Source organism: Macrobrachium rosenbergii, chromosome 40 (genome assembly GCF_040412425.1).
Source record: "Macrobrachium rosenbergii isolate ZJJX-2024 chromosome 40, ASM4041242v1, whole genome shotgun sequence".
Lineage (NCBI taxonomy): Eukaryota > Metazoa > Arthropoda > Malacostraca > Decapoda > Palaemonidae > Macrobrachium > Macrobrachium rosenbergii.
Genome location: NC_089780.1, coordinates 6,997,666 through 7,024,572, shown reverse-complemented (window position 1 = coordinate 7,024,572; position 26,907 = coordinate 6,997,666). Strand labels below are relative to the sequence as shown.

General features: G+C 37.7%; 1 protein-coding gene across 6 annotated transcripts in view; it reads left to right on the top strand.

Moving 5' to 3' along the window:
- Window positions 1-4,484: 4,484 nt before the first annotated feature.
- Window positions 4,485-26,907, top strand: part of LOC136826079 (WD repeat-containing protein 47) — a 76,131-nt gene continuing 53,708 nt past the window's right edge. The window contains exons 1-7 of one of the 6 annotated variants that reach the window (XM_067083025.1): window positions 4,658-4,791; window positions 8,353-8,576; window positions 9,049-9,180; window positions 10,488-10,631; window positions 11,762-12,939; window positions 13,699-13,740; window positions 18,928-19,033. In XM_067083025.1, the coding sequence (XP_066939126.1) occupies window positions 8,364-8,576; window positions 9,049-9,180; window positions 10,488-10,631; window positions 11,762-12,939; window positions 13,699-13,740; window positions 18,928-19,033 (1,815 nt within the window). In that variant the 5' untranslated portion in view covers window positions 4,658-4,791; window positions 8,353-8,363. Of the gene's footprint in view, window positions 4,792-4,907; window positions 5,116-6,023; window positions 7,243-8,352; window positions 8,577-9,048; window positions 9,181-10,487; window positions 10,632-11,761; window positions 12,940-13,698; window positions 13,741-18,927; window positions 19,034-26,907 lie in introns of those variants that run through there. The other 5 variants (XM_067083026.1, XM_067083027.1, XM_067083028.1 and 2 more) reach the window with 5 other exon arrangements.

Here is a 26,907-nt window from a genome sequence, read left to right as displayed (position 1 = left end):
ACACAAATATACATATGAATGAAAAAGGATAACGGAAACTAGGAGTAAAGAGTTGAATCTTTTTTCTTCCAAAAAACATATCTATACAGATAAATAATCAAGTTTTGTACAGCGAACTTGAGAACGGGAGTGGTTCCTTTTTCCGATTAACTTTTCAAATCTAGTTGGCAAAATGTGCAACATCCTAAACGTTATATTTACAAAATGTCACCGCTTGAGAAAAAGACCGTAATAAGATTTTAAGAAAACCTCTCTCTGGGGCGTACTTGGAAATATAAAACACTTCCAAAGTGAAGCAAGTTGTTGAGGCTTACAAGACGTGAGGTTACTCCAATCGTCAATGGTTTCTGATGACATGGAATGAAAGTTGCAAAAATACAATATACATTAGTTTATATTACGGGTTCCGTGGGTCGTTCACTCTTCCTCCTCCTCGTCTTCGATGGCTGGCTTGTCGTAGCGGTGCTTGATGTGCTTCCACAGTTTCTGCAAGAGACGCAGGGATTAGCAACTCGAAAAAATACAACTTGAAAAAATTAAAGGCTTTTTTACTAATAGAAAAAATTAATGAAAAGAAATTTAATTTTCCTAGGGAATGGAACAGAATATAAAATTTAGACCAAAGGCCAAGTGCTACGACCTATGAGGTCAGTCAGACTGGGAGTAAAACGGTTTGAAAGGTGTAATAGGAGGAAGACCTTGCAGTCACACTATGAAACAACTGTTATGAGAGGTTGGAAAGTACAAAGGAAGAAAGAAAATATGAATATGACAGTAGAGTAAAAGCAAAAGGGTTTGCAGCTAGGGGTTGAAGGGACGGTGCAAAGAACCCCCTTAGAGAATTTTCCTAGGATAAGAATCATAGCTTAGGCTCCCGCTGACCGGCTAAAAAAACCAAAACCCTATCAAGTAGGTCTGTGAGTCAAGTGACCTGATTTGGCCTAGTTCGTCCATGTGTTCTGAGTCTCGATAGGTTCATATTCCTGTGTGGACAAATATAACCTACAAAAACTGAGGACACGTGAGAAGGACAGTGAGTGCGCTCAAATGATGACCTAACATGTAAAGCTTGAAGCTGATATTTATTCATATCAACCTACCATAAAATAAATATGCTTATCAAACTTGAACGACACCTCTGTGAAGGTTTGGTTTTAACCCCAGACCACATTGTATCAAAGTCGAAACAATTGCTACAGGCAAACCTGGCATTTCATTTTATTATCAAGTATCAAAAAATCCTCTGGATCTCACACATGCAAATGAAGTTTTAAATTCTTCACTGCAATGTAAGCTTACATTATCTAATTAATTTGAGCTCTTACGATAAATACTTTCCTTGGTGAATATTTCAAATGTGAAACTAATTCTTTCATAGTAAGGGATAGGGAACAAAGGGATGCCCAACAGTGTACCTAACTTACTTAGGGCATTCTAGGTCAGGTTTGGCCCTTGGCCAGCCAAGAATCAGTTTCCATAATTGTCAGATACACAAGAAACACAAAATGCATGGCTTGTACCAATATTAAATGATTATATATGCATAAAACACAAGATAACCAGTCAGAAAAATACATGCTTCATGTCTTGGTAACAGGGTCACAGTACAGTAAATTACCAATATTTTTATTTTATTAATAGCTGCGATTTGAGCATCTGTTAAATATACATTTTGCAAACAACTGTTTTTTGGTATTCTGCTACTAACCTTCCCATAGCCCATAAGGCGTAGCCTATGCATTTCCAACAAGAAAAATAAAATACTTATAAGTGATTTAAAACGTGAAAAAGCACCAATTATAACATATTTTGACAGTGATATATCCCAACTTAACCTACCGCACCAGGTCCTTACCTGACCAGGGGTGAACCCTTAGCCTAATCTAATTCTTAGTCATTCTCAATCAAATTTATGAATATTTTGCTTAATGATATTATGCAAAGATAATAATATCTAATAAACTTTTTTTTTTATAAAGCGTAATTTAAATATGTGACATATTTGAAAAGGAATTTAAAATATGCCAAGATTAAACTGGGGTGACCTGTACCTACTGACCTATTCGTGATTCAACCAACCTGACCAACTTACACTTAATTTAAAGGCAGTTACACAATAAATATTCAAAATAAAAAGTTACAAAAAGAATAAAAGTAAAAAGAAACATATTTATACTCTCAGCTCGAAAGGTACTGGCCTCTATTCATAATTCAGTTAACCTGATCAATTTACACTCCATTTAAAGGCAGCTTTTCAATAAATATATTCAAAATAAATCTAAAACAAACTGCCAGTATATAATAAAAAAAAACGAAAAAGGAGCCACGTTTATAAATTCGCCGTTCGGGAAAGGTATATAACATTTCGTCCCCTACCGACCTACTCCTAATTCGGTCACAAGGATCAATTTACACTCCATTTTAAGAGCAGCTTTTCAATAAATATTCAAAATAAATCTAAAACAAACTATCGATATAATAATAAACGAAAAATGAGCCACATTTATAACCTCGCCATTCGGGAAAGGTATATTGCTTCCCTTACCGACCTATTTCACAATTCGGTCACACAGATCAATTTACACCATAAATACTCCAAAGATAAATCTAAACAAACGATCTTTCACACGAACAAACGAAAAAGGACCCATATCCATAGACTCTCCGACCGGGGAAGGTATTTCGTCATCGGACCCCCAAAAGGCAACGCAACCAGCTGACGGGGAGGACCTCTTGTCTCACTCACCCCGTCGTTCACGGTGTCGAAAATCCCGTCGGAGATCAGGTCGAAGCCCCGCTCGAACATGAACGCCCCGAAGATGGCCGCCAGCACGAAGGAGGACGTCCGTCTGAAGACATTCTGGTAGACTTTGCCGATAACTCCGGGCATTTTTTTTGAAAAACCGGGAGGGAATTTGTCTGGTCTTGGCTACCTTCTTCCACAGCCGACGACGATGACGGTCGGGAAAGCTGTGTTGCCAGGTCTAGATTTGGATGGACCTTGCGATTCGGTTATGGCGGGGGGTTTGAAACCCGTGGCCTCGTTTATATTTAGCAGTTTTTTATTGTTTCACTTGTCTCTGTATCTTTATTTTCAACAGTACTAAGTAGAATTATATCACCAGCAAACAAAAATCACCCTAAACTGTATTTAAAGTCTCTTTCTCTTACACTCGAAATTGTACTCTAATGTCTGAACATTCTCACAAAATTACTGTAATTCATAAATTTGTCATGATTCATCATTATTTTTCACCATAAAAGCTTCCAGTCACTATCAAAATGTGATAATTTACGTCACATATCCCCAACACCTCATTTCATCAAGTTACAACATGTAAAATAGGTTTTTTCCTAGGTCTATGTACGCCTATATTATCAACATTCAATCTCAAACTTCCTCCAATAACTGTTTAATAAACGACAATGGACCAAAAACATAATCTCTTCCTTTGTATTCAAATGTAAAATACGTCCCGCAGACGTAAATATTTCAATAACTATCAGAACCTTTTCTTCTTCTTTATTTTTTTACTTTCGATGGATGTGAATAGGAACATTACTATTTGAAATATTATAGATTATTTATTAGGCTCCAGTAGGCCTACAGATTGTTACTTTGCCAGTTTAGCTTAAGATGACACAGTGCTGGTATTATCCCAAATTCCCCTAAGTTACGTTAAAGTGTTGAAAGAAATAAGATGTCCGGTGTGGCCATCAGAACTCAACTACCACCAGAAATAACAATAATGACATCTATCATTTTCATAGAATGTAGTTATCCAGTGTTCTGATGGAGTTTGAGAGGTAAAAAAGTAATAAACAACATATGTAGACATTGGTCTTTGCTGGTTTTCCAGCGTCGTATGGTCTACACCAGCAGTTTTTAGCAAATGGAATCTCTGTTATTGCTGGGTTTATAGAACGAGAAGCGTTGTAATCGTATGATAATAAAAATTAATATAACTGTTCTCAGTGTTGTCCAAATAATTTCGTAATCTTTAATGCCTACAAAAAATATTAAAGTTAAATATAGCATTTCTACATCACTTCAAAACCCACAGTGCCTTCAAATACATCTACGAAGGTACGGATCTGGTAACACTTATGAAAGTCTTGCGATTGTAATATAATAACTTTTTATTTTAAGTGATCTAAACTTAAATTTTAAGTATTAATTCAAATTTATAAAATTTAATTATCACAAAATAATCGATTATTATATAAATATTTAACGAAATTTTGTTTTGTATTTATTTTAGAATCGATTGCGTTTGGGCCTGGGGAAGCCCATCGGTAAATCTACGTATTGTTCTTTGCACATAAATCCATTAAAACTGCATTGATATAACGTCAATTTATTGCAATGACGCCAAATTGCCTTTTCCTATTCACCTATTACCCCCTACATAGGGGCAATGACCATACAAGCGCCCTGATTGGCCCAAAAACGACGTGACCTGGCCGTCAGCCAATCAAAACTCAGATTCTCTGTGTTTTGGATGTGTATCGGGTCGAGTCGCTTAATCTATTTATTTTGTTTATTAGTTACATCTTGTTTATTGGTTATATGAGCATTATATTACGCTTTTATAAATTATTAAAGTTTATATTTTAATAATTTTATAAGAAATATGAAAGAGAGATGACGGAAATGCGTAAATAAACGCCGAGAAAAATGACTAAATGACTCACCGGCAACCCTTCACGTGTGGTCCAGCCTCAGACACTGAACGTCAATTCGAGATGTCGTGGATTAACTCACCTGTAATTTCGATGTAATCAACTCAGGTGAGTGTGGGATTCATCGACTGTGCGTTCTGTTGGTTGATTACGGATTAAAGGAGGGATTACACGCGCCGTAATCCTCCAAAATGGCCGAGAAATCCCGAAATCTCGAGGGGGGAGGGTGGGATTGCAAGGAGGGGCTGCCGTCTACGAGCTCTGTTGTGGATGTGGATGGATTAATTTCCCTGCCTCGTAAATTCGCCCGGGATTTACCTGTCTGGATTCCAGTTGGGAAATGGATTAGGCGATTTACCCGACTTTCGTTCGCAGGTGTGGCTGTATGCGTGCGTCGTCCGTGTTTGCCGTAACACATGTCATTGTAAACAGGTGTGTCGTGGTGTGCATTTGTCGTCAAAATTTTTCGTATATATATATTTTTTTACAGGCTGCTTTCGTTTTGCCAAGTCATGGTGTATTTGTGGCCAAATTTATATTTTAATTCCTTAAATTACTTCGTTAGTATAGGCTAAAGTAAGGCTAGACTTCAAGGCATTTGAATTTGTTGTAAGATTTATATATATATATTTTTTTTTTACAGATTATTAATTTATTTTCGATTCTCACCAATTTTTGCCTTAATTTAATTTTTCTCTCCTAAAATTTCTTTGTCGGTATAGCCTAGCTTAGCGTAGGCTCGAGCCCTAGGCTATTACTCATATTCTTTGTCAGGATGACCAAGGCTAGGCTAGCCTACGTTACATTTTCTTATTAAACTTTGTTACGTCTTAATAAATATGCAATGAATTTATTATTTAAGACTATTTCAAGGTAAATCAATAGAGCAGGTCCATTGGGAGATTTAATCAGTGGAGCATTGATTTCTGTATTCTATCGTGAGTTATATTTTGTCTGTAAAAACTTTAATAAATCTTGATATATCTAAAGTAAATTAATTATTTGAGAACATTCTGACAAAATTATATAGAACAGGTCCCTATGAAGTTTTAAAAATCAATAAAACGATTTTTTTTTTTTTTTTTTATAAAAGTGGACATTACTGCTATACCCCTGTGTTTATGTAACTACCATTTTACATACAAAATTGGTTCCTTGTTGAGTACCAGCCTCTTGAGGATGAACATAAAAACACAGGTTTTATATATCGTAAACAAACAAAAGACTGAACTATAAACAAAAACATGAACAAAAGTCAGTAAATATTATGGTCGGCAACTGACAGGAACCAGGCCATGTTAATAGTCTTCAATATTACCAAGTGAAATGTTTCTATTAATGTCTGTAAAAATGCAAGGAAACCTCCATAATGCAAATTAAATGTCACATGATGCCCCTTTTCCAACCCTGAATGCAACAATTGAGGGCAACCCCATTGGGAAACCAGGTTCTCGTGATTTGGAAAAATAAAAAACGTGCAGCTCACTAGGCTGGTTAGAAAGGTAGGAAATATGGGTAGAACTATAGGGTAGCTCCGCGTCGCCTACGGCACTATAACTTGACTTTTTCTACAGTTTTTTGGTTGCTAATTATGAATTTACCTTTCATTTTTTGCGCCCGAGTCTAAATAACCTGTAATTAACCCCCGAAGTCCATCCAACAAGGGGTTTCCATACGCGATCTTCACAAGACAGAGCACGGTTACGTCTGTTTCGAACGGTTCATATCCCGTCCGGCAAGTGCAATAACTTGTTAACGTATGGGTACCCAACCCCCCCCCGGGCCAGTACTAAACACGGCGAAGGGACACTCCATTTGGCCGACAACAAACAGATCCACCGCCAGTATCAGAACCCCGAAAAGTGTTGGAAAAACCAGTTGAAAAGGTAAAATCAGGCGCTGAGCTAATATATAGAATTACCGAAATATGTAAATCACTACAGCTCAAAAAATATGTGCTGTAGTTCATGTATGTACATGAAACAGCTGCTATCGCCAGAACATTTATAAAGCACGAAGATGTGGCAATGACGTTCATAGGGATCCCTCCTAACCTAGCAAAGGGTGCGAGGTCCTGACTTGGCTGGGGGCTGGATGTCGTGGCCTAACCTAACCTAAAATGCCATAACTTGCAGAGTACAGGGATGCATCCTTACATATGTAACGTAGGGTAGCAGGTCCTTATCTTGGTTGGGGGATGGTTATAGTAGATTTGAGAGTCATATTTGTCAAAATCACATCAGAGCTGTCAGGAAAACCCTATTTTACGATTAATTTCTCTGGAGAGCATTGGTATGAAATTTAGAATGCGTACCAGAGAGGGAAATTAAACTTTAAAATAAGACTAGATGATATCCATAGACCTTATCAAACTTCCTTGTTGACATTCTTACAAATTAGGCCTAAATGTGAACTTTATTATTTAGATAATTGTGAGGTGGTACATTATTTGCCAATCTGATAAGAACCAGAATTTTGTATGGTTCAGAGTACCCTGAAATTGAGGACTTTGACCAAAGTCTGTCGACACTTGCGACTTTCAAGTTTCCAAGATCTATAGTAAGTAAAACATGAAAAATCAAGTTTATCTTTTAAGATTTGTATGTAAGAAATAAGTTTTGCAGATGGAATATTGTATAGTTCCTTTGTAATGTCCGACATAAGTTAACAAATACAAGGGAACTATTTGGAGTTCCCTGTCATCCTGATATGTGATGCTTCATAAGTTGACAAAGGTCTACGTTAAACTTATAGACAGGAGAGTGGAAGCTAGGCTGCCTGTGAAATCATACAGCAGATAGATGAACAAAGAGGTTCAAAGAATCTGGATATTATGGATGGTGAAAGTGGAAAGATGTAGACAGTTGATTACCTCAGGAGACGGTGATGTGATTTACTGAATGAGGTGAATGAAAATTCTCTTTAAAAGACAAAACCTTCATTATTTTAAAAGGAAAGAGTATAACATTAAAAAAATGGCATTCATCTCCTCTGATCTTAAGAAGGATATGGGAAAGAGTGGGATGTTAGTAGCAGTGATGTACTGTGTACCCTTTTTTTTGGGAAAACGGACTTGTCAATATATAGATTGAATTTGGGGTTTTTCTGGAAAACACGGACTTGTCAATATATAGATTGAATTTGGGGGAAGTCTAGTTCGTGATGGGAGTTGATACAAACAGTTTTAAAAGTTGGAAACTAGCTTGATAAGTCTGCAGTGATGCTCTTTAGGGCAATGCAGAATACAGGTAGTAATTTGTAATGTGTAACCACAGAGCAGTGAGCTTGTGCTGCATACTTTGAGGATTGTATTCTTATATTTTGAGCTTGAAGATCAGAGATTGGAGGTGATAAGTTTTTTAATCAATTTATATTGTGAAAGCATTAATGAGCCATGTTGTCAAGGTGTTCTATGAAAGATATGTAATTTAATGCATGTTATGTCCATTTACTTCTTTGTTATTGCCTGGTAAACCTCATTCCCAATTAACTATAGTGAGAATTGTTACCAAAGGAGCTTTTTATAACTGTATAGCCAGGGTATGGTATGTTTTGAATCAACAGATACCTTGCTTTCTTTTTTTGGTGTTTGCAGACTTTACGCATTGTACATTCTTTGTAAAACTCCCTTCATATCTTCCTAATCACTAACAAAGAACGACCTTCCAGGCATCACCAAAATGCCGAGCGCACACCTCTCCCTGCGAGAGGAGGACGTGGTGCGGCTCACTCTGGAGTTCCTGCAGAACCGCTGCCTGCACATCTCGCAGTTGAACGTCGAGAGGGAAACCGGCATCATCAACGGCAATCACTCGGACGATGCCCTCTTCTTGCGACAACTCATTCTCGACGGGCAGTGGGATGACGTCTTGGAGTTTGTTCAGCCCTTAGAAGTAAGCGCTCGTCGGCCTTGTCCTTGTCGGCTGTCGTATATTTGCGCTGTGCTGTATTATAATTACTTGGTAGTTGTTAATTTGATTGTGTACTGTTTATCTGCTCTCCGTATGGGGGTAAGGCCTTCAGCGCACCTCACGTGGTGCACTGTAGGCATGACTCGAGGTTCTTTGCAGTGATCCCTTCGGCCCCTAGCTGCAACCCCTTTCATTCCTTTTACAGTACCTCCGTTCATATTCTCTTTCTTCCACCTTTCTTTCCACCCTCTCCTAACAATTGTTTCAAAGTGCAGTTGTGAGGTTTTCCCCCAGTTGCACCTTTCAAACTTCCTTAACTCCCAATGTCCCTTTCAGTTCTGGATGACCCCATGGTTCCCAACTCATGGCCTTGGGCCCAAATTTTATATTCCCATTCCTATATACGGTCAACAGATTTAGATTTGCACCCTAACGAAGGTCGTTCTTGTTGCAGGCCATAGACGCCTTCGACGCCAAGAAATTTCACTTCATTGTGCTCAAGTATAAATACTTCGAACTTCTGTGTATCAAAGCAGAGGCTCCTGCGAACCCAAGCAAAGAGGGTGCTGTTGATGAACTAGTCAAGGTAAGCAGGTGCTACGTTCGTATTGCTACAGGTCTTGGGTAGGAGCTGACTTCAAGGGAGGAACCGTTAACGAGTTAGGTTAATGTTGATGTTGGTAAGTTTCTTTGTAGGCAGGGCAGTAGTTTATGATAATAGCGTGGAAATGTCAATGTCCCATTAAATATATTCCGGTCAGGAGCAGATAATAATGAGTTAGGTTAATGTTGGCGCTGATATGCATCCAGACAGCTTAGTAAGTTTTCTGTGAAGGCAGGGTTGGAGTTTACGATAATAACTTGGAAATGTCAGAGTCTTACTATATATATTTTAATCCATAGCAGAAAATTTATCCCAAAACAGCATCAAATGTACATATCTAACACAGGGTAACTTTTTAGTTTCACCTTTACAAATGTATGGTGTATTTGAAAGGTTGATTTTATAATTTTTTGCTAAGTTTTTTTTCAGTGAATGATCATAATGATTTTACTGAAAGTGTGTTTGTGCTATCTTTAAAAATTAATATTTTTAAACATAATCCTAATTGTTTTTATAGAAACTCATCGATCATATTGTGACCACATATATTCTCTCTCTCTCTCTCTCTCTCTCTCTCTCTCTCTCTCTCTCTCTCTCTCTCTCATGAGCAGGCACTCAGCTGTAGATACAGTTACCCTCCACTTAGTTTATGTAGACTGAGTGTGAAACAGTAAGAAATAAGGGGAATTGAGGTGTCTACTCCTTGAATGATCTACGGGTTTATATGAAAAAATTGTTTTATCACTTAAAAGATCAGTGGTCTTCATCCAATGATTTTGTTAACATCAGGTCATCTTAGTAGCTCCTGGGTCCTCCCTTACTAAACATCTTTATAGCTTTCTCCATTACTCTGTTAAATAATGATGGACTTGTAGGTTGTCTGATCATTGTAGAACCTTAACATCTGTGTGAAAATATCCTGATGTACAGCTTTAGTCAGTGTCTTCATTCAAAGTATTGTGCTACATTATAATTGAGTACATTTGATCTCGTATTATTTTTTGTCAGAAGGGCCCCGTGCTGTCAGTGTACCTCACATGATGCTCTGTAGGCATTACTCAGAGCTCTTTGCAGCATCCCTTCATCTCCTAGCTGCAACCCCTTCCATCCCTTTTACTATTCCTCCGTTCACATCCTCTTTCTTCCTTCTTACTTTCCTGAACCTTCTCCCAACAATTGTTTCAACGTAATTTTTAATGCTGAATGTTAGGAGGTAAAATAGGTAGTATCTTGACGGATACGATGCACTCGCCGTATTTAAAAACAATCATCACTCGTTACATCCGCAGGTTTTAAACGAGTTAGAGAAGTACGCTCCCAACAAGGACGCGTACTCGCAGTTGTGTCTGTACCTTACTCTCCCGAGGTTGCACGAACATGCCGACTTTCGCGACTGGAATCCTAGCGGTGCTAGAGTTCAGTGCTGGACCCAGGTAAGGTTCCAGAGGTTTGTGTGTGTTTATTTTTTTATCTGAATGTTAGTAAATCGCTAGATTCCAAAGGGAAGTTCATAGAATGTTGTGCAACATTCCTCACAGTGCATTCAAGGAGTTCAAAGGTCATCAAGGTTTTGACTTGTATTTTCTTTTTTTAGAGATTTATTTCACCATTGTTTAGATTTTATTTGACATGATAAAGGTCTTTGTCTAAAACAAACTTACCAGCCATACCAAGCTCAGTATTTGAAATGCGTAACAAAGGAAAATAAACTGAGCAGAGACACCTAGCTAAGGCTAACAGTGAACGTTAGCAGTTTTAGAAGCTTCCATGAAATATTCTAGGTTATCAACTTCTGTAGGGAATAGATCTGATTTCAAAATCGTCCAGACATAGATTTTGACAGGTGTGGTCCCATGTATCGCAAACAAACCCCCATATAATAATAAAAAGCTTTAATGTATGGTTTTAGCAGGCGAGCTAGTGCTTAATCACTAGTAAATCTAACCAGATTGGAATCAGTTGGTCTTACTTTTTAAAACATAGTGCTTGACTTAGGATCATCCATAGATATGATTTTAAGTGTGTTTACTTGCCGACAATAATGTTTGCACAGTTTATCATCACCAGACATAAAGTTTTTGGTGTCCGGATCCCACTTATTCTTTAGAATGGTAATATATTCCTGTTATACACTCATCTGATTATAAGGGTATGTGGAACTATTTACTGGAGATGCAGGTAGAATATATACCATACATCTAACATATTTTATAGACTTCCATCCAACTGTGATGATTGTATTGGAGGTGTCATAATCTTGGTGAGGTCTTTCAGTCATGACTGAATCAAATGTATGAATAGTTAACTTAATTTTGGTTAGTTAAGTTAAGAGTTTAGAATTTTCACTTTATCAATATTTCTCCGTATGAAAATGGGAGCTGGTTTGTCTGCTCAAACATTTTTTTAATGATTCCAGTGAACGTAAGGAAGTATGTCTGTGGTTCATAAAAGTTCTTGAAAAATTTTCATTCTGTAGTTCATTTTCTTCTGTGGAAATTTATTTGAAATTTTGTTCAGATTATTTTGAAGGCCTTAGAGTTATAATTCTCTCTTTTTCCCACAGATATTTCCACTGGTGGAGAAATTTTTGCCAGCAGAACGTCGAGGGGGACTTGCTGGAAACATGGAAGGAGTGGGAATGGCGCGTAACGACAGATTAATCCAGTTGATAATAAAGGGGCTGTTGTACGAGTCGTGCGTAGATTACTGTCAGAACCAAGCGACCGGCGAAGGAAGTTCCTCCACGGGAACCCTCAAGTTCCCCTCCCTTCTCGCCGCCACGACGTTTAGTGATTCCGATCTTTCGTTGTTGTCGTGGCTTCAGAGTATTCCCCCGGAGACTTTCGCCTGCCCCTTCGAACAAAAGACGCTCAACGTTGATGTGGAACGTCTGGAGAAGCCTTCTTTGGAAGCTTCTTGGACGGAACACCTCCTGGTCACTCCCATCAAACCCCGAACCTTCCCCCACTCGGCCATGCCCTACAGTCGGCCCAGAGCAACGGATATAATGTCTCGTTCCCTCAATCCTAATTTAGACGGACTTCCATTTGGCCTCGGTTCCAATCGTAACTCTATGGCCCTCTCGACCGGTGATATCAACATGATGTCTAAAAGTATTGCAAGTTTTCACTTAACCGGTAAGAAAACGATGAACACTTCGGTTGACAGACTCTTTGATAACGAAAATAATGTGTTCACCAGTAGTTCGTACGGCGATCTTCCGACCATCATAGAGAAGGTGGGCCAGCCGAAGGCGCCTCCGAGGAGAGCCCGCTCTCGCAGTCCAGATAAACGCCAGTCGACAGATTCGCTCAACAAACCCGCTTTCTCGGACAAGGTCGAGAAGGACCTTAGGGATGAGAAGCCCGGGTCGCCCCCAACTCTACCTCCCAAGTCGTCCCCCACCCCTCCCCAGGTTCCCCCTTCCAATCAGGGCTCAAACTTACAGCCGCCTCATCACCCGCAGATGCCGCATCCGAAGCAGAACGTTCCCCTGCCTCCCGTTCCGGACGGGAAGGCGGGGCATCCCCCTCCTCCTCCGCTCAATCCCAGCATGCAACAGCAGCAGCCGTTAATGCCCCACATCGACAATAACAATGACCGCGAGACCGGGGAGCTCTTCAGCATCTACCAGAGACGGCAGCAGCAGTTGATGTACGAGCACCACCCGTATGGCAACAACAACATCAATGTGATGATGAACATGGGTGCTGTTCACCCACCGAACATGAATATGAACAGGTGAGTTTTAAGGTTCCTGACTCTCTTACTTACTTTGGAGTATATCTTAAGTCTAGGCTTAACCTGGCACTATGCCATTTGTTAATCTTTTCATTAGTTCTGTCCATAAACTTTGGTTCATTTTGTCTTAACATCACTGTATTTTTCTCTAAAAAGAAATGAAATTTTTCTCATAAGATACAGCCTTATTGATGTCAGTTTCCAGCCTTTTTGTGTGTGTATTTGAAAAGTAATATAAGAAGCTGAGGGCATGGTTTTCTAAAGAACTATTATGAATAGGCACCTCTGTGAAGTACAAGATAATCACACCATTGTTCTCTTCTTTTTAAAATAGTATCCAAGTAAGTCCAAAGGGTGTTAGGAAAACTATGGAATAATGTTAAGGGAATACTTTAGTCATAATCATAGCGTATGGTAAGCTAACACAAAACTCTAGGCTACCCTTTCAGTATATTTAACTTACACTATGCACTCACACATTTATTAAGTAAAACAATTCGTTGCATAGTGTTACCAATGAAAAAAAAAGAATGATTCAATGAAAACTCAGTCTAAAAAAAGAGTTAAAAGGACTTTGGTTTTAAGAGTTTGTTGTACCTGTATCTGTAAAAACAATCTCAGCACCTTGTACAGTATGTGTAAAACGGCATTACGATCTCAGAAAGATTCCCAAGAAGTTGCAGTGTGAATGATTACATCCTCACATGCACAGTAATTCCCATCATTGCCTTCCGTTCTCTCTCTGAATGGTGCATTTAGGGGTGTGAGATGCAAGCGATTGCAGAGAGGTTACTACAACTGGTGAGTCTGGTCCTTATTTTTAGGAATGGTGCATGGAGCGAGCTTCTCCCCCCCCCCTCTCTGGGACCTGTCAGGATTTGGCAGTCGAATGAAACTTTGAATGGAAAACTGGCATCCGGTTAAATTTATCCACAGAATTGGTAAAATTCACTCCCCATAATACGCTAAATAAACAGGTTTAATCGCTTTGGACAAGTTAAAATCTGTTATGCTTAGAGATTTAAGTTTTTTCAACTAGGAGAAGCACGACTGAAATTGGGGAACGTAAGGGGGGAGGAAAGAGTTGTTTTCTTGTCTTTTTGTCATTTCTGCTCTAAACCTCTTTTGTTTTGTTTAGTTCTGCTTGAGAACGCCCAAGCAACCAGCTTTTAATTTTACGTTTTTGAATCAGGACTCGAGCAATCTTTTTGAATTGATATGGCAGCTCAAAATATTGAGACAAGACACTGCATTTTGCTTCTTATTTTCACGATAGCATTAGGGTAAAACATGTTTATTGAGTGGGGATGACGTACACTGAATTTGACGATTGCTAGCGCTTAATTCCAGGGTAAGACAAAGTCACGTGCTGCGTTCTTTTTTGCGAGTTTTCCATTGATGCAGAATCTCTCTCTTATTTTTTATGTGAGCTGAGCTGGTATATATTTTTTATATATTTTTCCTCTTCTCTTTTTCACAGTTTGTTCAGATGATCACCAGATTTAAAAACAGTCTCTCAAATTTGCTTGGAGGCAATTTGCATGGTTTTCAATCCATTCACTGCTGTGGTTGTAACTCACGAATAAAGTATTGATTCAGTGACGAAAGAAACTGAAGCTTTTGTGCTCAAATGTATACCATTAATTAAGCAACATAGTTCTCTGCACATATTTGTAACCAGTATTTGAAGTACAGTACGTCAGCTAATGAATTGTAGGGGAATCTTAGCAATGACTATCGTAACCTGCAGTAGTGAATGGTTCTGTTTATTATCAAAAACTTGGTTATGGGCCCTGTGAGGTTCATTTTTGCTTTAGACAGTTTAGTAGAAAATTTTGGTATCTGAACTTTACCATAAAATACTTTCTCAGGAAGTAATATCTCAGACTTCAGGTTTTTTTTTTTTGCTGATTTTTTGAGAGACTTTTTCTGTTACGTTGTCTTAGGTTTCAATTTCATTTTTCTCTCTTGGCAGAAACAAATTTTAGTTCATAGGCTTTTAGAACACTTAATTTTCCTGACAATTCAGTACGTTATTCATTAGCTTCCATGTGACTCTTTAATTTTTTATATGTGTATAGCCTTCTGTGTGTGCTTACATGTAGATAACAATTTTAGGAAAATGTGTCAAGACTTCTTTTGTACTGTTAGCCGAATAGTAAAAAGGTCCAATGAAACTGGAGTCTACATTGGGCAATGTTTAGCTTTCTCTCTTCAAAGAAATCAAGAGGTCTTCTTTTTTAATTCGTAAGGTTTACGTGACGTGGAACAGGCTGGTGAAGTTCATTGTAATATAGTAAGCTTGCATCCACCCCTTGTACTGTATACTGTATACGAAAAATAGCAAAAAACTGATCCGATTGAAGAGAAGCATAGAAGATGCAGAGGAAAGTAATAAATTTCATGAAGGCAAATAAGTAAACAGACAAATCTAGTGCGTACTGGAAAGGAAAGGCATTTAAAGGAGAAAGTTTTTAGAACATGTATTCCATGAGTCTTGAAGTTTCGTTCCGCAGTCTGATTGAATTGTTTTGTGATATAAATAATTGTTGAGGTAGTAGTAGTAATAATAATAATAAAAATATTAATAATAATAATAATAATAATCCTCATTAGATGCTTAAATTGTCATGTGAAAATTATTTGAATGGTGACTGCCATAATTTTTTTAGGTACTGTACTCTCTTTTAGGTTTGGAAAGTAGTTGTAACCCATGAAGTTGATGAATTATTGTTAAAAGAAGGTACAGGAACAGTTCTTCAGCTTAATTTATGGCCTTGGGGGCTGTCAAATATTGGAAAAAATCTGGTAGGGTACACGACAGATTTTAGCACACGTTAGCGTACCCCAAACCTTGTCTAACTTTGCTGATTATGTAGCGTTATGTACTGTAGGTTGATAAACCCCTTGAAATACGAAGAGGTAAGCATTGTAAATTTTTCAGATCACCAAATACAGCCCAGTAATCCCATTTTTCTCAAAATTACCTCCTTACAGTGGTGCACAGGACTGTACCGACGAAATGTGCAGGTCAGGATAGTCGCCTTGTTTAAACTGTGGTCGATAATGCTCGGCACTGCAGTGCACAGATTGTCAGTAAGATACTGCTTAGCTAACTCAGTACTTAGAACAAAAAATACCAGAGTAAACACACAGGCTTTTTAATGCACTTACGGTTAGCCGCTAGCCCGAGTTTGTTGGTGTCAAATCTTCGCCCTACGTCATTTGAACACGCTGAACACACTTTAAGTTGGTAAAGAGCATTTAACACGGAGAAGCAAGCTTTGTACTGTACACCATAGCATTACCTAATACAGTTGAATAAACTCATTTTTCTTTACGATAACTCTATTGTATACTACAAGAAATGGGGTGATTTGTTTAATTATGAAAAGTACTTCCCAGTAATGTTGGGACTTTCCAAATTCAACCTTGGTCATCTCTTTATTGAACAGGCAGATATGATTCCTGCTCTACAGTTTGTTATTTGTAATTGTTACTTATCTTTTTTGTTTTTCTAAATTATAATGTAGTCATTCATAATTTATTCTCTACTTAATTTCCGTTTAATGCACTTGGGTGCTTTCCACATTGGGCCCCTAAGGCTGGTAGCATTGTGCTTTTCCAACCAGGGTTTAACTTGGCTTGTAATAGTAAATAATACTGTATTAAAAATATCTCATTAACAAAAATGAAAATTTAACACGGGTAGTAATGACGAGAAACAATGCTTGTAATAAGTTTTTTAATGGTGCATAGTAATAAAGATTTTAAAAATTTAGTTACCTAAACAACAGCTTGATTATTTTGCGAATGAATGCAAACCCATAGCTTCTGTTGATTGGCAATATAGTACTGTAATGTAGAAAAGAGTAAGTGTTGGAGAGAACCAGGGAAGTGAGATGAAAATCTTACAAAAGAAAAATCACATGATATTCCCAATAAGGAGAAATCAGATTATGTTAATGTGTAGAATGTGATCATGCTGTTGGTGTAATGTATTGCATTGGAGAAGCAAAGATAGATTGATGTACACGCTGTATGAGGCAGTCTTCTCGTACAGTCCAGTGGGATGGGATAACAGACTGTGTTGCAGGAGTTACTAAGGGCGATTATCACCTGTTGCATGTAATTGTAATGCAAGAAGGCATGTGCCTCTGCCCTTGTGTGAGGTGACGCGCAGAATAAGGCCTTATGCCGAGAATCATTAAGACCCTCCTGTCGTATAGCACATCGCTGGATGAGTAGCTTGACGCTTGTCATCAACATCCTAATCAGGTGTTGAGGTCCTTACTATTGTAGATGGTTTTATCCCTTTGTGCCAGTTTCAGTGATTTGCAGAAGTGTCGGGGGGATTTTGGTTTTGTTGATAATATTGGTCTTTTTGTTCGTAGCGTTTTGTGAATACAATGTTGGTTTTTTCTTAACATCTCGTGAGTGACTTGTATGAATTCAGACAACAATAAGTGTTGGCAAATGTTGTATTTTTAAAAAAATTTTTTGCACGTAATGAAAAGTAGAAGCTTGGATAAATAGACTGAGAGGTTGTTTAGTTGTCTGACAGTGTAACATTTCTTTGAGCAGTGTGTGGTTCTAAGCCTGGGCCTACATATCTTGTTTTGGTCCAAAATTCCTGAAATAAAGCTTCTGTAACTCCAGATTGATAATGGAACTTGGAAGATATGATTGTGCTATGACGTCAAACAGAAATGACTCTACTGTTTACAGTGTTTTGCATTGATTATCATGTGACAATATTGGTTTTTGTTCATAGGATTTTGTGAATACAGCGCTCAATAATACTGAAGGCTGTGATTTTCCCGTGTGAGATTGGAGTATGGTAAAAGCGGAACTGATTGGTGTAATGCAAGATTTCAGTTTGTTTTTGGCGGTACAGATGTGTAGCCAACACTGCCATTTCATTATTCAACACAGGCACAAAGAAAGCACAAGATATTTAGCAATAATACTGGAAATGAACATTCACAAATTCACAGTGATATGTAAATTGAAATTTGGTGTACACTTGCAAAAACTTCTTTCGAAACAAAGCAAGCGCATGCACACACACACACACACATACATACACATGGGGTGATGGTGTTTGATAATGCGAATATTTCATTTTTTTTAAATCACTGTACACGGTTTGTTTTATATTTGCCTACAGGTTCTGATAAGTTACAAAGCACTACTATATAAAAGTTAATGCCTGTGTTACGTAATGCTTTAAATCTGCATTCAAAAGCACAGTCGAACAATTATTCCACTCGGGGCTTCTAAGCGGAAGCAACGCATTTTTTGTACAATACACGAACGGTACTTTTGAGATGCAGCGAATTTATCGGAACAGTGCTACTACCGTTCCTAGATTTCACCTTCATCCACAGCACAAGAAACGATGGAGTGTTTTGGCTGTTCCGAGTGCACGAAGGTAGTTTGCAGCAGCTGTTAACCTTGTAAATGAAAGGTTTTATGCTTGTTTTTGGTCATTATCTGATTGTGCAAACAGTGTGACTCTTAATAAAGCTTCAGGCATAGTTTAAATCATCTTTGTGTGGTACATAAAGAACACCTATTTTGATACATTCCATTTGATAGTTGTAGTATTTAATTTATAAAGAATTGAATTGGGACAATTGAAAGTTTTAAAGTTTTTTTTGCCTTGCATTTGTGGAAGGGTTTCACAAAAATTAAATTCTGTGGTTACTGCCACGTTTTTCACAAGATAGGGGTCGGAAGACATGAAATAAGGAATTTTTGTTTTGATTTTTCTATGGGAGTCATATATTTACATGAAGTCTGTCCCAAAACAGTTATGTTTTTTCTGCAGTTGACCCACTGGGCTGTCCATTAAAGAAATACATTATATTTTTATTAATGAAGATTCATCTCTTCTGGGAATGACAGATATCCTTTGTTCTGAATCATTTCACAATTTCGATGTGTTGGTCTGATGTACGAAATCCTTTTTTTGATAATTGACAGGATGATGCCCGGTGTGATGCCGCCGCCCCCAATGGGTAACCCCAATGATGCCTACAACCCATCGGTACAGCCGCCACCCTACCACCAGTCCTACGACTCATTGAAGGTGAGTTTAATTGTCATCTTAGAGAACAGCTGACATGTTTCTCATGTTGATTGTTGTGGTTTATGATTATGTGATTGTCCTGTCATAAAAGTTTTCTTTTTAAAAAGAACGCAAAAGCTCGCATAATTCTTGATAGATTGTTATATCACAAAAGTTTTCTCGTTAAAAAGAAAGAGAAAGCTCATTTGATATTTGATATAACGTTTATTTCTGGATTTTCAAGTTGTACTGTAACTGAATTGTTTTCTTTTCAGGTAAGGAAAATTGCTCTTCACGTACACCAGCTGACGAAAAGGTCTGTCAAGCTTTCTTTCTTGTTCTTGTTGGGTTACAGATGTACATCTTTTCCCATTCAAGCTTGGTTCTAGACAGGAAAACAGAGGGAATAACAAAAACATTGCTGTGATTTTCAGCCTGTTTGTATGAGCTATTATAGCATATTTGAGTTGATTAGGAAATGTGAAAGGGAAAAGAATAGAGTGGGGTGGAAAGGATTGGAAACATAAGCTAAGCTTATTGTGAGTGGAACTCAGTAGTAGTTCCTCTGTATCTGCAGGTCTTATGTCTGTGTCTTGGAATAAAATTCAAGTAAAAGCTTCTGGTAGTAGAGTAAACAGTTTACAAGGTCCTTTTTCCTGATAACCAAGTACTGTATGTACTTTAGTATGAAGAAAATCGTTGGTTCTACCATGCCTAGCGTGCACAGTATATGACTCCTCTCTCTTTATTTAAACCATATCCATTCTTGCCCCATTTTATATAATATATGAGCCTTTCAGTCGAGAAACGTGCCAAGCGCCATCCTGGGCCAAAGTATTTTTAATTTATTATATTTTAAAAATGGCACTTTGCTTGTTTCTCGACTGAAAAGCTCATATATAACTTAACAGTAATTACACAGCTATACTTTTCTACAAATAGAAAAGTATAGCTGTGTAATTACTGGGTAGGTATATATGAAACTTAGTTTTATCATGGAAATACCATTTTTCCCACAAATTGCATCCACTTCGCGAATAGCATTCTCGCTGTTTGCTTTTCGTGCCGTGGTTTATTTGCTGAAGTAATGACCCCAGAGCTTAAGAGTTACATGAATCGAAGTAACTTTCGTTGTTTCTTTTTCCATTGATTTATTCTCATCTGGACTAGGCTGAAGGCTGAAGCATCAGAATCCTGTTCATTAGCCACTTTTTTTGTTAATAGCATTAACTTTTATGAGAGTCCCTGTTCTGTTTAGGTTTGTACTCATAATGACTAATTTTTGGGAAGGTCTCGCAATCTGCAATGAATTCAGCAATGGATGGAGTGTAAAACTAATAATAAAAAACACCTTATGCACTGCATGTGAGCATGTGTGAATTTGTCTGGTAACTTTGTACAGAATAGTTACCATTTTGTACTTGTATTTTGGTATCTAATGAATATTTCATTCAAATCTTTGTGTGTGTGTGTGTGTGTGTAGGGATGATTAAACTTTTGATATATACAGTACTTGGTACAGCACACAAGATTTTACAAAATCCTTACATGGTCTGAAACCCTTTGTAAGCTATGAGGTCATGCATTCAATTGCATTTTATTAAGGGCTGTTGACTTTATCAAACTTGAAGTAAAACAACGAAGGAGAAGAACATATTCAGTTACGAACGCACAAGCGAGCAACTTTGTCAGCGTATTTATATACATTCATACACATACACTGCTCATTGATATATACGCAGACATTTATGTTTTTATTGAAATAGCGACAAATAGGAGCATATACACTCACAAACAAGCGAGCAGATGTTGTCAGAATACCTGTACTGTGTATATGTACAATCATACATACATACAAACATACACTTGACATACAAACACACTCGTTTCATTTTCATATAGACTTGGTCAGTGACAGTGCCCCATTGTCATCGTAGACAATTTTGTATAATACATACCGAAAGAGCCCAGTGGTTGTACGAGTGTAGGAAGGGGTAGGCGTGGGCACCTGGTACAATTACCTGTAGGTGGATGTGTGTGCTCCACCTCATCTTGATTAATGTTGTCTGCAGGGGGTGATTCTGAATACAATTTACATTGCCCGCAGTCGGCTGGAGAGTACGTAGAGCTGTGGGAGTCGATTTTGTGGCCTTTAAAGGATTGCGCGCTTGCTTTTGCTTGTTTCTCGGGCAGTGTTTGTCGATGGGGTTCAACTTGGAGTTAGGTGGTGATGTAGATTCTTTTTAGATTCTGCAAATATATGGGGATTTTGTATCTTACCACTTTTTAGCAAAAATGTGGAAGACTTAGTGTTATTACTCATTAGGCAGTTTGCCTGTTGCATTTATCGCTGCTCAACCTGAATTGACTGTGTGATATTCTGTTTGTTGATGATTTTAAGACTGAATCAAGAATAGTTTATAGGGTACTGTCCTTCTTTGATATATTCTTATCACAACTTTCTTCTGGACTTATACTCTTGAGAGAGATGGCTATTCACCCTTTTGAGATTCCTAAGGCTGCACAAAACTGGTATTTGGGAAAACAGTTGGTTCTGGCTCACCATTTATGTGCTTAAGAGATTATTTTCTTTTACCATTTTCCATTTTCATGCCATGAATCACTCTGTATACCAATACAGGTGTTACTAGTCAGATGTATACTACAGCACTTACTTATCCCTTGCTGTAGAAGTGGGGAAGGAAGGAAGAATAATTTTATAGACATATTTAGTAAATACATTGGGTTGGAGAATTGAATGGAAACATTTTCAAGTTTTACAAAATGCTCGAAAACACAGAATTACTTTTTTAGTTCAAGGAAGTGTAAGAAATTGTGTCCTGAAACTCTTTTTGGAACAGGGGCAAGCTCTTTCATTCCCTTTATAAATCAAGAAAAAACTGATAAGATGTTTTTATTACTATATATGGGCATGATTTTTTTCTGGTAAAAATACACTGATTGTTTTGTTGAATATGCTATTATAATAACTGTGTTTCCATAAGGTCAGACGTCTTATTCAAGAAAGAATTTTTTATTCATCAGGGACTGAGTTGTGTGGTGAATCACTTGCGAACAATTTGGCTCTTGCAATATATGCCGTATATGGTCGGCGTGCAATAGTGCCTCGAGATATATACGAGTATTTGTTTGTTCTCTTCTCGATTTACATTTTTTACGTGGTATTTTGTGAATTGTATTAGTTTTTGCACTCCAGTGAAGCGTTGCATTTGCAGATTGATAGTATCACCTTATTTTTTATATGTGTACTTGTAATTTTGCATCAATAATTGCTTTGTGATCAGTTTGATAAAAAAAAACTTCAAAAGGAAAGTTGTGGTTGGTTAGACAAGGAAAATCATTCAGTATTACTCTGTAGGCATAGAAGGACTTTTATTATCACTGAGAGAAAATATGTTTGGTATGTGCTAAAAATAAACGTTTTTAAGGGTTTGCTATTAAGGGCTGTTTCCAGTTTATGCTCTGGCCTTGGGGTCTGTTACCTGCAGAGTTTCCCGAGTTTTGTTTTGTGTCATAATATCTACTTAGAAATGGGTGGACAGTCATAATGACGAGGCAAAGATATTGTTTGCACTGTAACTTTGATAATTTATTATTATTATTATTATTATTATTATTATTATTATTATTATTATTATTATTGTTGTTGTTTTTGTTGTTCAGAAGATAAATTTGGAACAAGCCCACAGGGGCCATTGTAGACTTAAAATTCAAGCCTCCAAAGAATATGGTGTTCATTTGAAAGAAATTACTGAGGGTAATAGGAAATGCAGGAAAGGAAAAAAATTCTCTCTCTCTCTCTCTCTCTCTCTCTCTCTCTCTCTCTCTCTCTCTCTCTCTCTCTCTCTCTCTCTCTCTCTCTCTCTTTTAAAAATTCATGGCAGTTTCAAGTCAGAAGCAATTTATGCAGCAGAATTTACCTTTATTGTCTCCACGTTCTTGTTCTTCCAAATCATTTTCGAGTTGCGGCTTTAAAAGCCCATCTTTGGAGTCAGATCAAGCAAAGATTTATGTCAGTCCCCCCCCCAAAAAAGATAACGACACCTCTTTGAAGTCAATCCAGTTCCGAAGATGCGAGAAGCCCACTTACTTCCAGTTCCTTGAGCCGCCTTCGTTTATAGCTTCCAGCTGTGAAGTTTACGACCCCGGGGAAATTGGCACTGATGAGAGGCTCATTGTCAGTGGATAATGCCCTGACCAGTCCTACGAGCTTCTCGCTACCTGTCTATAATGCAGTGTTCAGAAGTCCCCCTCTCTCTCTCTCTCTCTCTCTCTCTCTCTCTCTCTCTCTCTCTCTCTCTCTCTCAATAGGAGGCTCAGTTGGTTTACCAGCAAGCCTACACCCACGTCCTTCCTGTGTGTTTATAAATCTATCTATCTTCTTCTTCTTCTTCTTCTTCTTCTTCTTCTTCTTCTTCTTCTTCTTCTTCTTCTTCTTCTTCTTCTTCTTCTTCTTCTCTTTTATGATCCAAGATCTCTTCATCATTTCTTAAGGGCATTGGGAGCAGGTTTAGTTAATGGGATTCTTTAGATAACAAGGGTTGATAGGCCTGCATTTTGTTAATGATATTGGGATTTGATACCATTTAAAAAAAGACCTCGTATATTTGTATTTTTTTATTACTAATTCCTGAAGCTTTGAAATTAATTTGTTGCTGAAAACTAGGAGCCAGTCATTCTAAAGAATGTTTCATATGTGCTAATATATACACTGTAAATACTAAATTCAGATCAGGAAAAGTAATTACTGTATATTATTATAATTGGTGGTAATGTGCTCACAATTTTATGGGAAACAGGTTATTAAGACAGCTTTTCAGTACACAAGAAAATTATTTTTAGATTGTTTTTACGACTTTGCTTTTTATTATATATACTTTATCATTGTCAGTTATTAAAGGGAAGAATAACAGTATTGCTCAGCATAGCAAACTTAAGTAAGTCTTCCTGGTAATTCTGAACTCTGTAGATACGGAAAATGACAGAAATATAATTCTGTGAGTGTTTCTGCAAGGGGCTGTGTGAAATTCCACTGAAATTCCATAGCTCATGTCTTTCCTATTTTGGAATGAAGCCATACCCTATTAACTCTCAAAGCTTGAATGCATACCCCACTGTATATGATTTCGACATTTCCCAAGGATATTAGGTTAGTGTCTCTGCCTTTCCATCCTTAAAAGAGTCTCCTTTGGCAACTGCTGACGTCTAGAGGAGGTCGTCCTATGTGTTGACATCTTGAGGATGTCCTACATTACCTCAGGTCCTGTATTCCTTGTAGAGGGTGACTCATGTTTCCTTAGGTATCCTGAAGGTCCCTTTCAGCTTCTTCCCTGGGTTTGTGTCGATTGAACTTTTTGTCGTTTGCAAAGTGGGATGACTTCGTCGAGGCAAATGGGGTTGATCGTATTACGTACAGGTTTAATACGTACGTAAAGCTGTTTACAATACTTCTGCCTATGTCTCCGTCTTGTTTAGTACGTACTTGTTTCATCGCTTTTCAATTTATTTAAAGAGAGATATGATTACTGTTATCTGCAGTTGAGGCAGTTCATAATTGGAAATCTCTCTCTCTCTCTCTCTCTCTCTCTCTCTCTCTCTCTCTCCTCTCTCTCTCTCTCTCTCTCTCTCTCTCTCTCTCTCTCTGCCCTATGAATGTAGATGTATATTAATTATATATTCATATACTTATGTATACTGTACACATGCTTCTGTGTATACGGTATATGTGATTGTTTATATGGGTGTACAGTATACATGACTATACAGAAGAGTATGCATGATTGTCTGTGTACAGTATACATGCTTGTATACATACAGTATACATACACACCGACACATGACCCCAAACTCCATTTTATCTAGATAATTGGCGACAGGCCTCCATTATAACTTATGAGTCACGACCTATATACAGCATATAAGTGTGATTATTTTTCCCCAATGGATTTCTTGGCCATGCCCTTGTGGGTATGAAGGAGGAGAGAGAGAGAGAGAGAGAGAGAGAGAGAGAGAGAGAGAGAGAGAGAGAGAGAGAGAGAGAGAGACTGGGTACCTGGGAACATGTGAAGGGGCCCTGTTGCGCTCTGGCCTTATTTAGTCAAGGGAGGAGAGAGAGAGAGAGAGAGAGAGAGAGAGAGAGAGAGAGAGAGAGAGAGGTGTTAGCTGGTTAAAAAGGTAATTGCTTCTAAGGGGGAGGGTGGGGATGGAACGTTAGGATGCTGGGATGCCCATGGTATGTGGGAAGGGCATGTGGTCATGTGGGTATTATGTGGGTATGTTGTGTTTAAAGGAGGGGGTGGGGTTCCAAGACTCGGCTGTAGAGGTTCAACTTATAGAAAAGAGATTATTTTTTCCTTTTTTCTTCTTATCTCTCTCTCTCTCTCTCTCTCTCTCTCTCTCTCTCTCTCTCAACGGTTGGAAGTGGCGGTGGAATATGGTGCTTCGAACCTAATTGGTGATTACACTCTCTCTCTCTCTCTCTCTCTCTCTCTCTCTCTCTCTCTCTCTCTCTCTCTCTCTCACAACGGTTGGAAGTGGCGGTGGAATATGGTGCTTCGAACCTAATTGGTGATTACACTCTCTCTCTCTCTCTCTCTCTCTCTCTCTCTCTCTCTCTCTCTCTCTCTCTCAGATACACATTCATGTACTCGTTCTTTCACTTAGTGGAAATCTGTTCAGTGTTAATCTCTCTCTCTCTCTCTCTCTCTCTCTCTCTCTCTCTCTCTCTCTATTGGGTCGTAACTCATTTAGCCTTGACCTACGGGATGTTAGAGAGAGAGAGAGAGAGAGTAAAACTAAATACCCAACGCGTTGGGTATTATGCGAGTAGAGTTGAGAGAGAGAGAGAGAGAGAGTTGGGCATATATCTAAATGGGATTGCTGTAGTTAAGGCGTGTGTGACATTCCATTTGATTTACAGACTTGTATCTCTCTCTCTCTCTCTCTCTCTCTCTCTCTCTCTCTCTCTCTCTCTCTCTCTCTCTCTCAAGGAATATACGAATTATGTTCGTTGTTATATAACAGTGTGGTATCATAGCTTTTGGTATGATGATAATAATAATGATAATAAATATTGTATTATTATTATTATTATTATTATTATTATTATTATTATTATTATTATTATCATCATCAACAATGAAGGCATTACAGAGATAATAATAATAGTAACAGTGATAATAATATAATAATAATAATAGTAAAAATTATTATTATTATTATTATTATTATTATTATTATTATTATTATTAACAACAATGAAGGCATTGCAGGGATGGTAATAATAATAATAATAATAATAGTGAAAATTATTATTATTATTATTATTATTATTATTATTGTTGGTGGGGGTGGGGAGGGTTATTGGGCATTGGTACCCCTCCCCTTTATCTGCCAAGAACAGCCAGATTCGCTGAACAGCACAAGCACCAGCATGCTGCAAATGCTGTGCCCCGCTGTCTGGAGCTTCTCCCAAGTTCCAGAGGTCCTTTATCCCCCACACCGTGGGACTGTGGAACAATCATCTCAGAGGAAGCCGTGGAATTGGAACTTCAGAAGTTCAATGCATTACTGCCTTAATACTATTCCCCTTGAATTTTAATACTTTTTTATTTATTTATTTGTTGATTTATTCATTTATCTTATTTCTTTTTTTGATAAGTGGTGTCTCTTGAATTTCAAGTCCATCTTCTGAATAGTAATAATATAATAATAATGATAAAAATAATAATAATAATAATAATAATAATAATAATAATAATTAATAATGCCTTCTGTTACTTGATTGAAATAAACGCCATAATATTCTTTGGAAGCTTGAATTTCAAGACCATCTTCTGAATAATAATAATAATAATAATAATAATAATAATAAT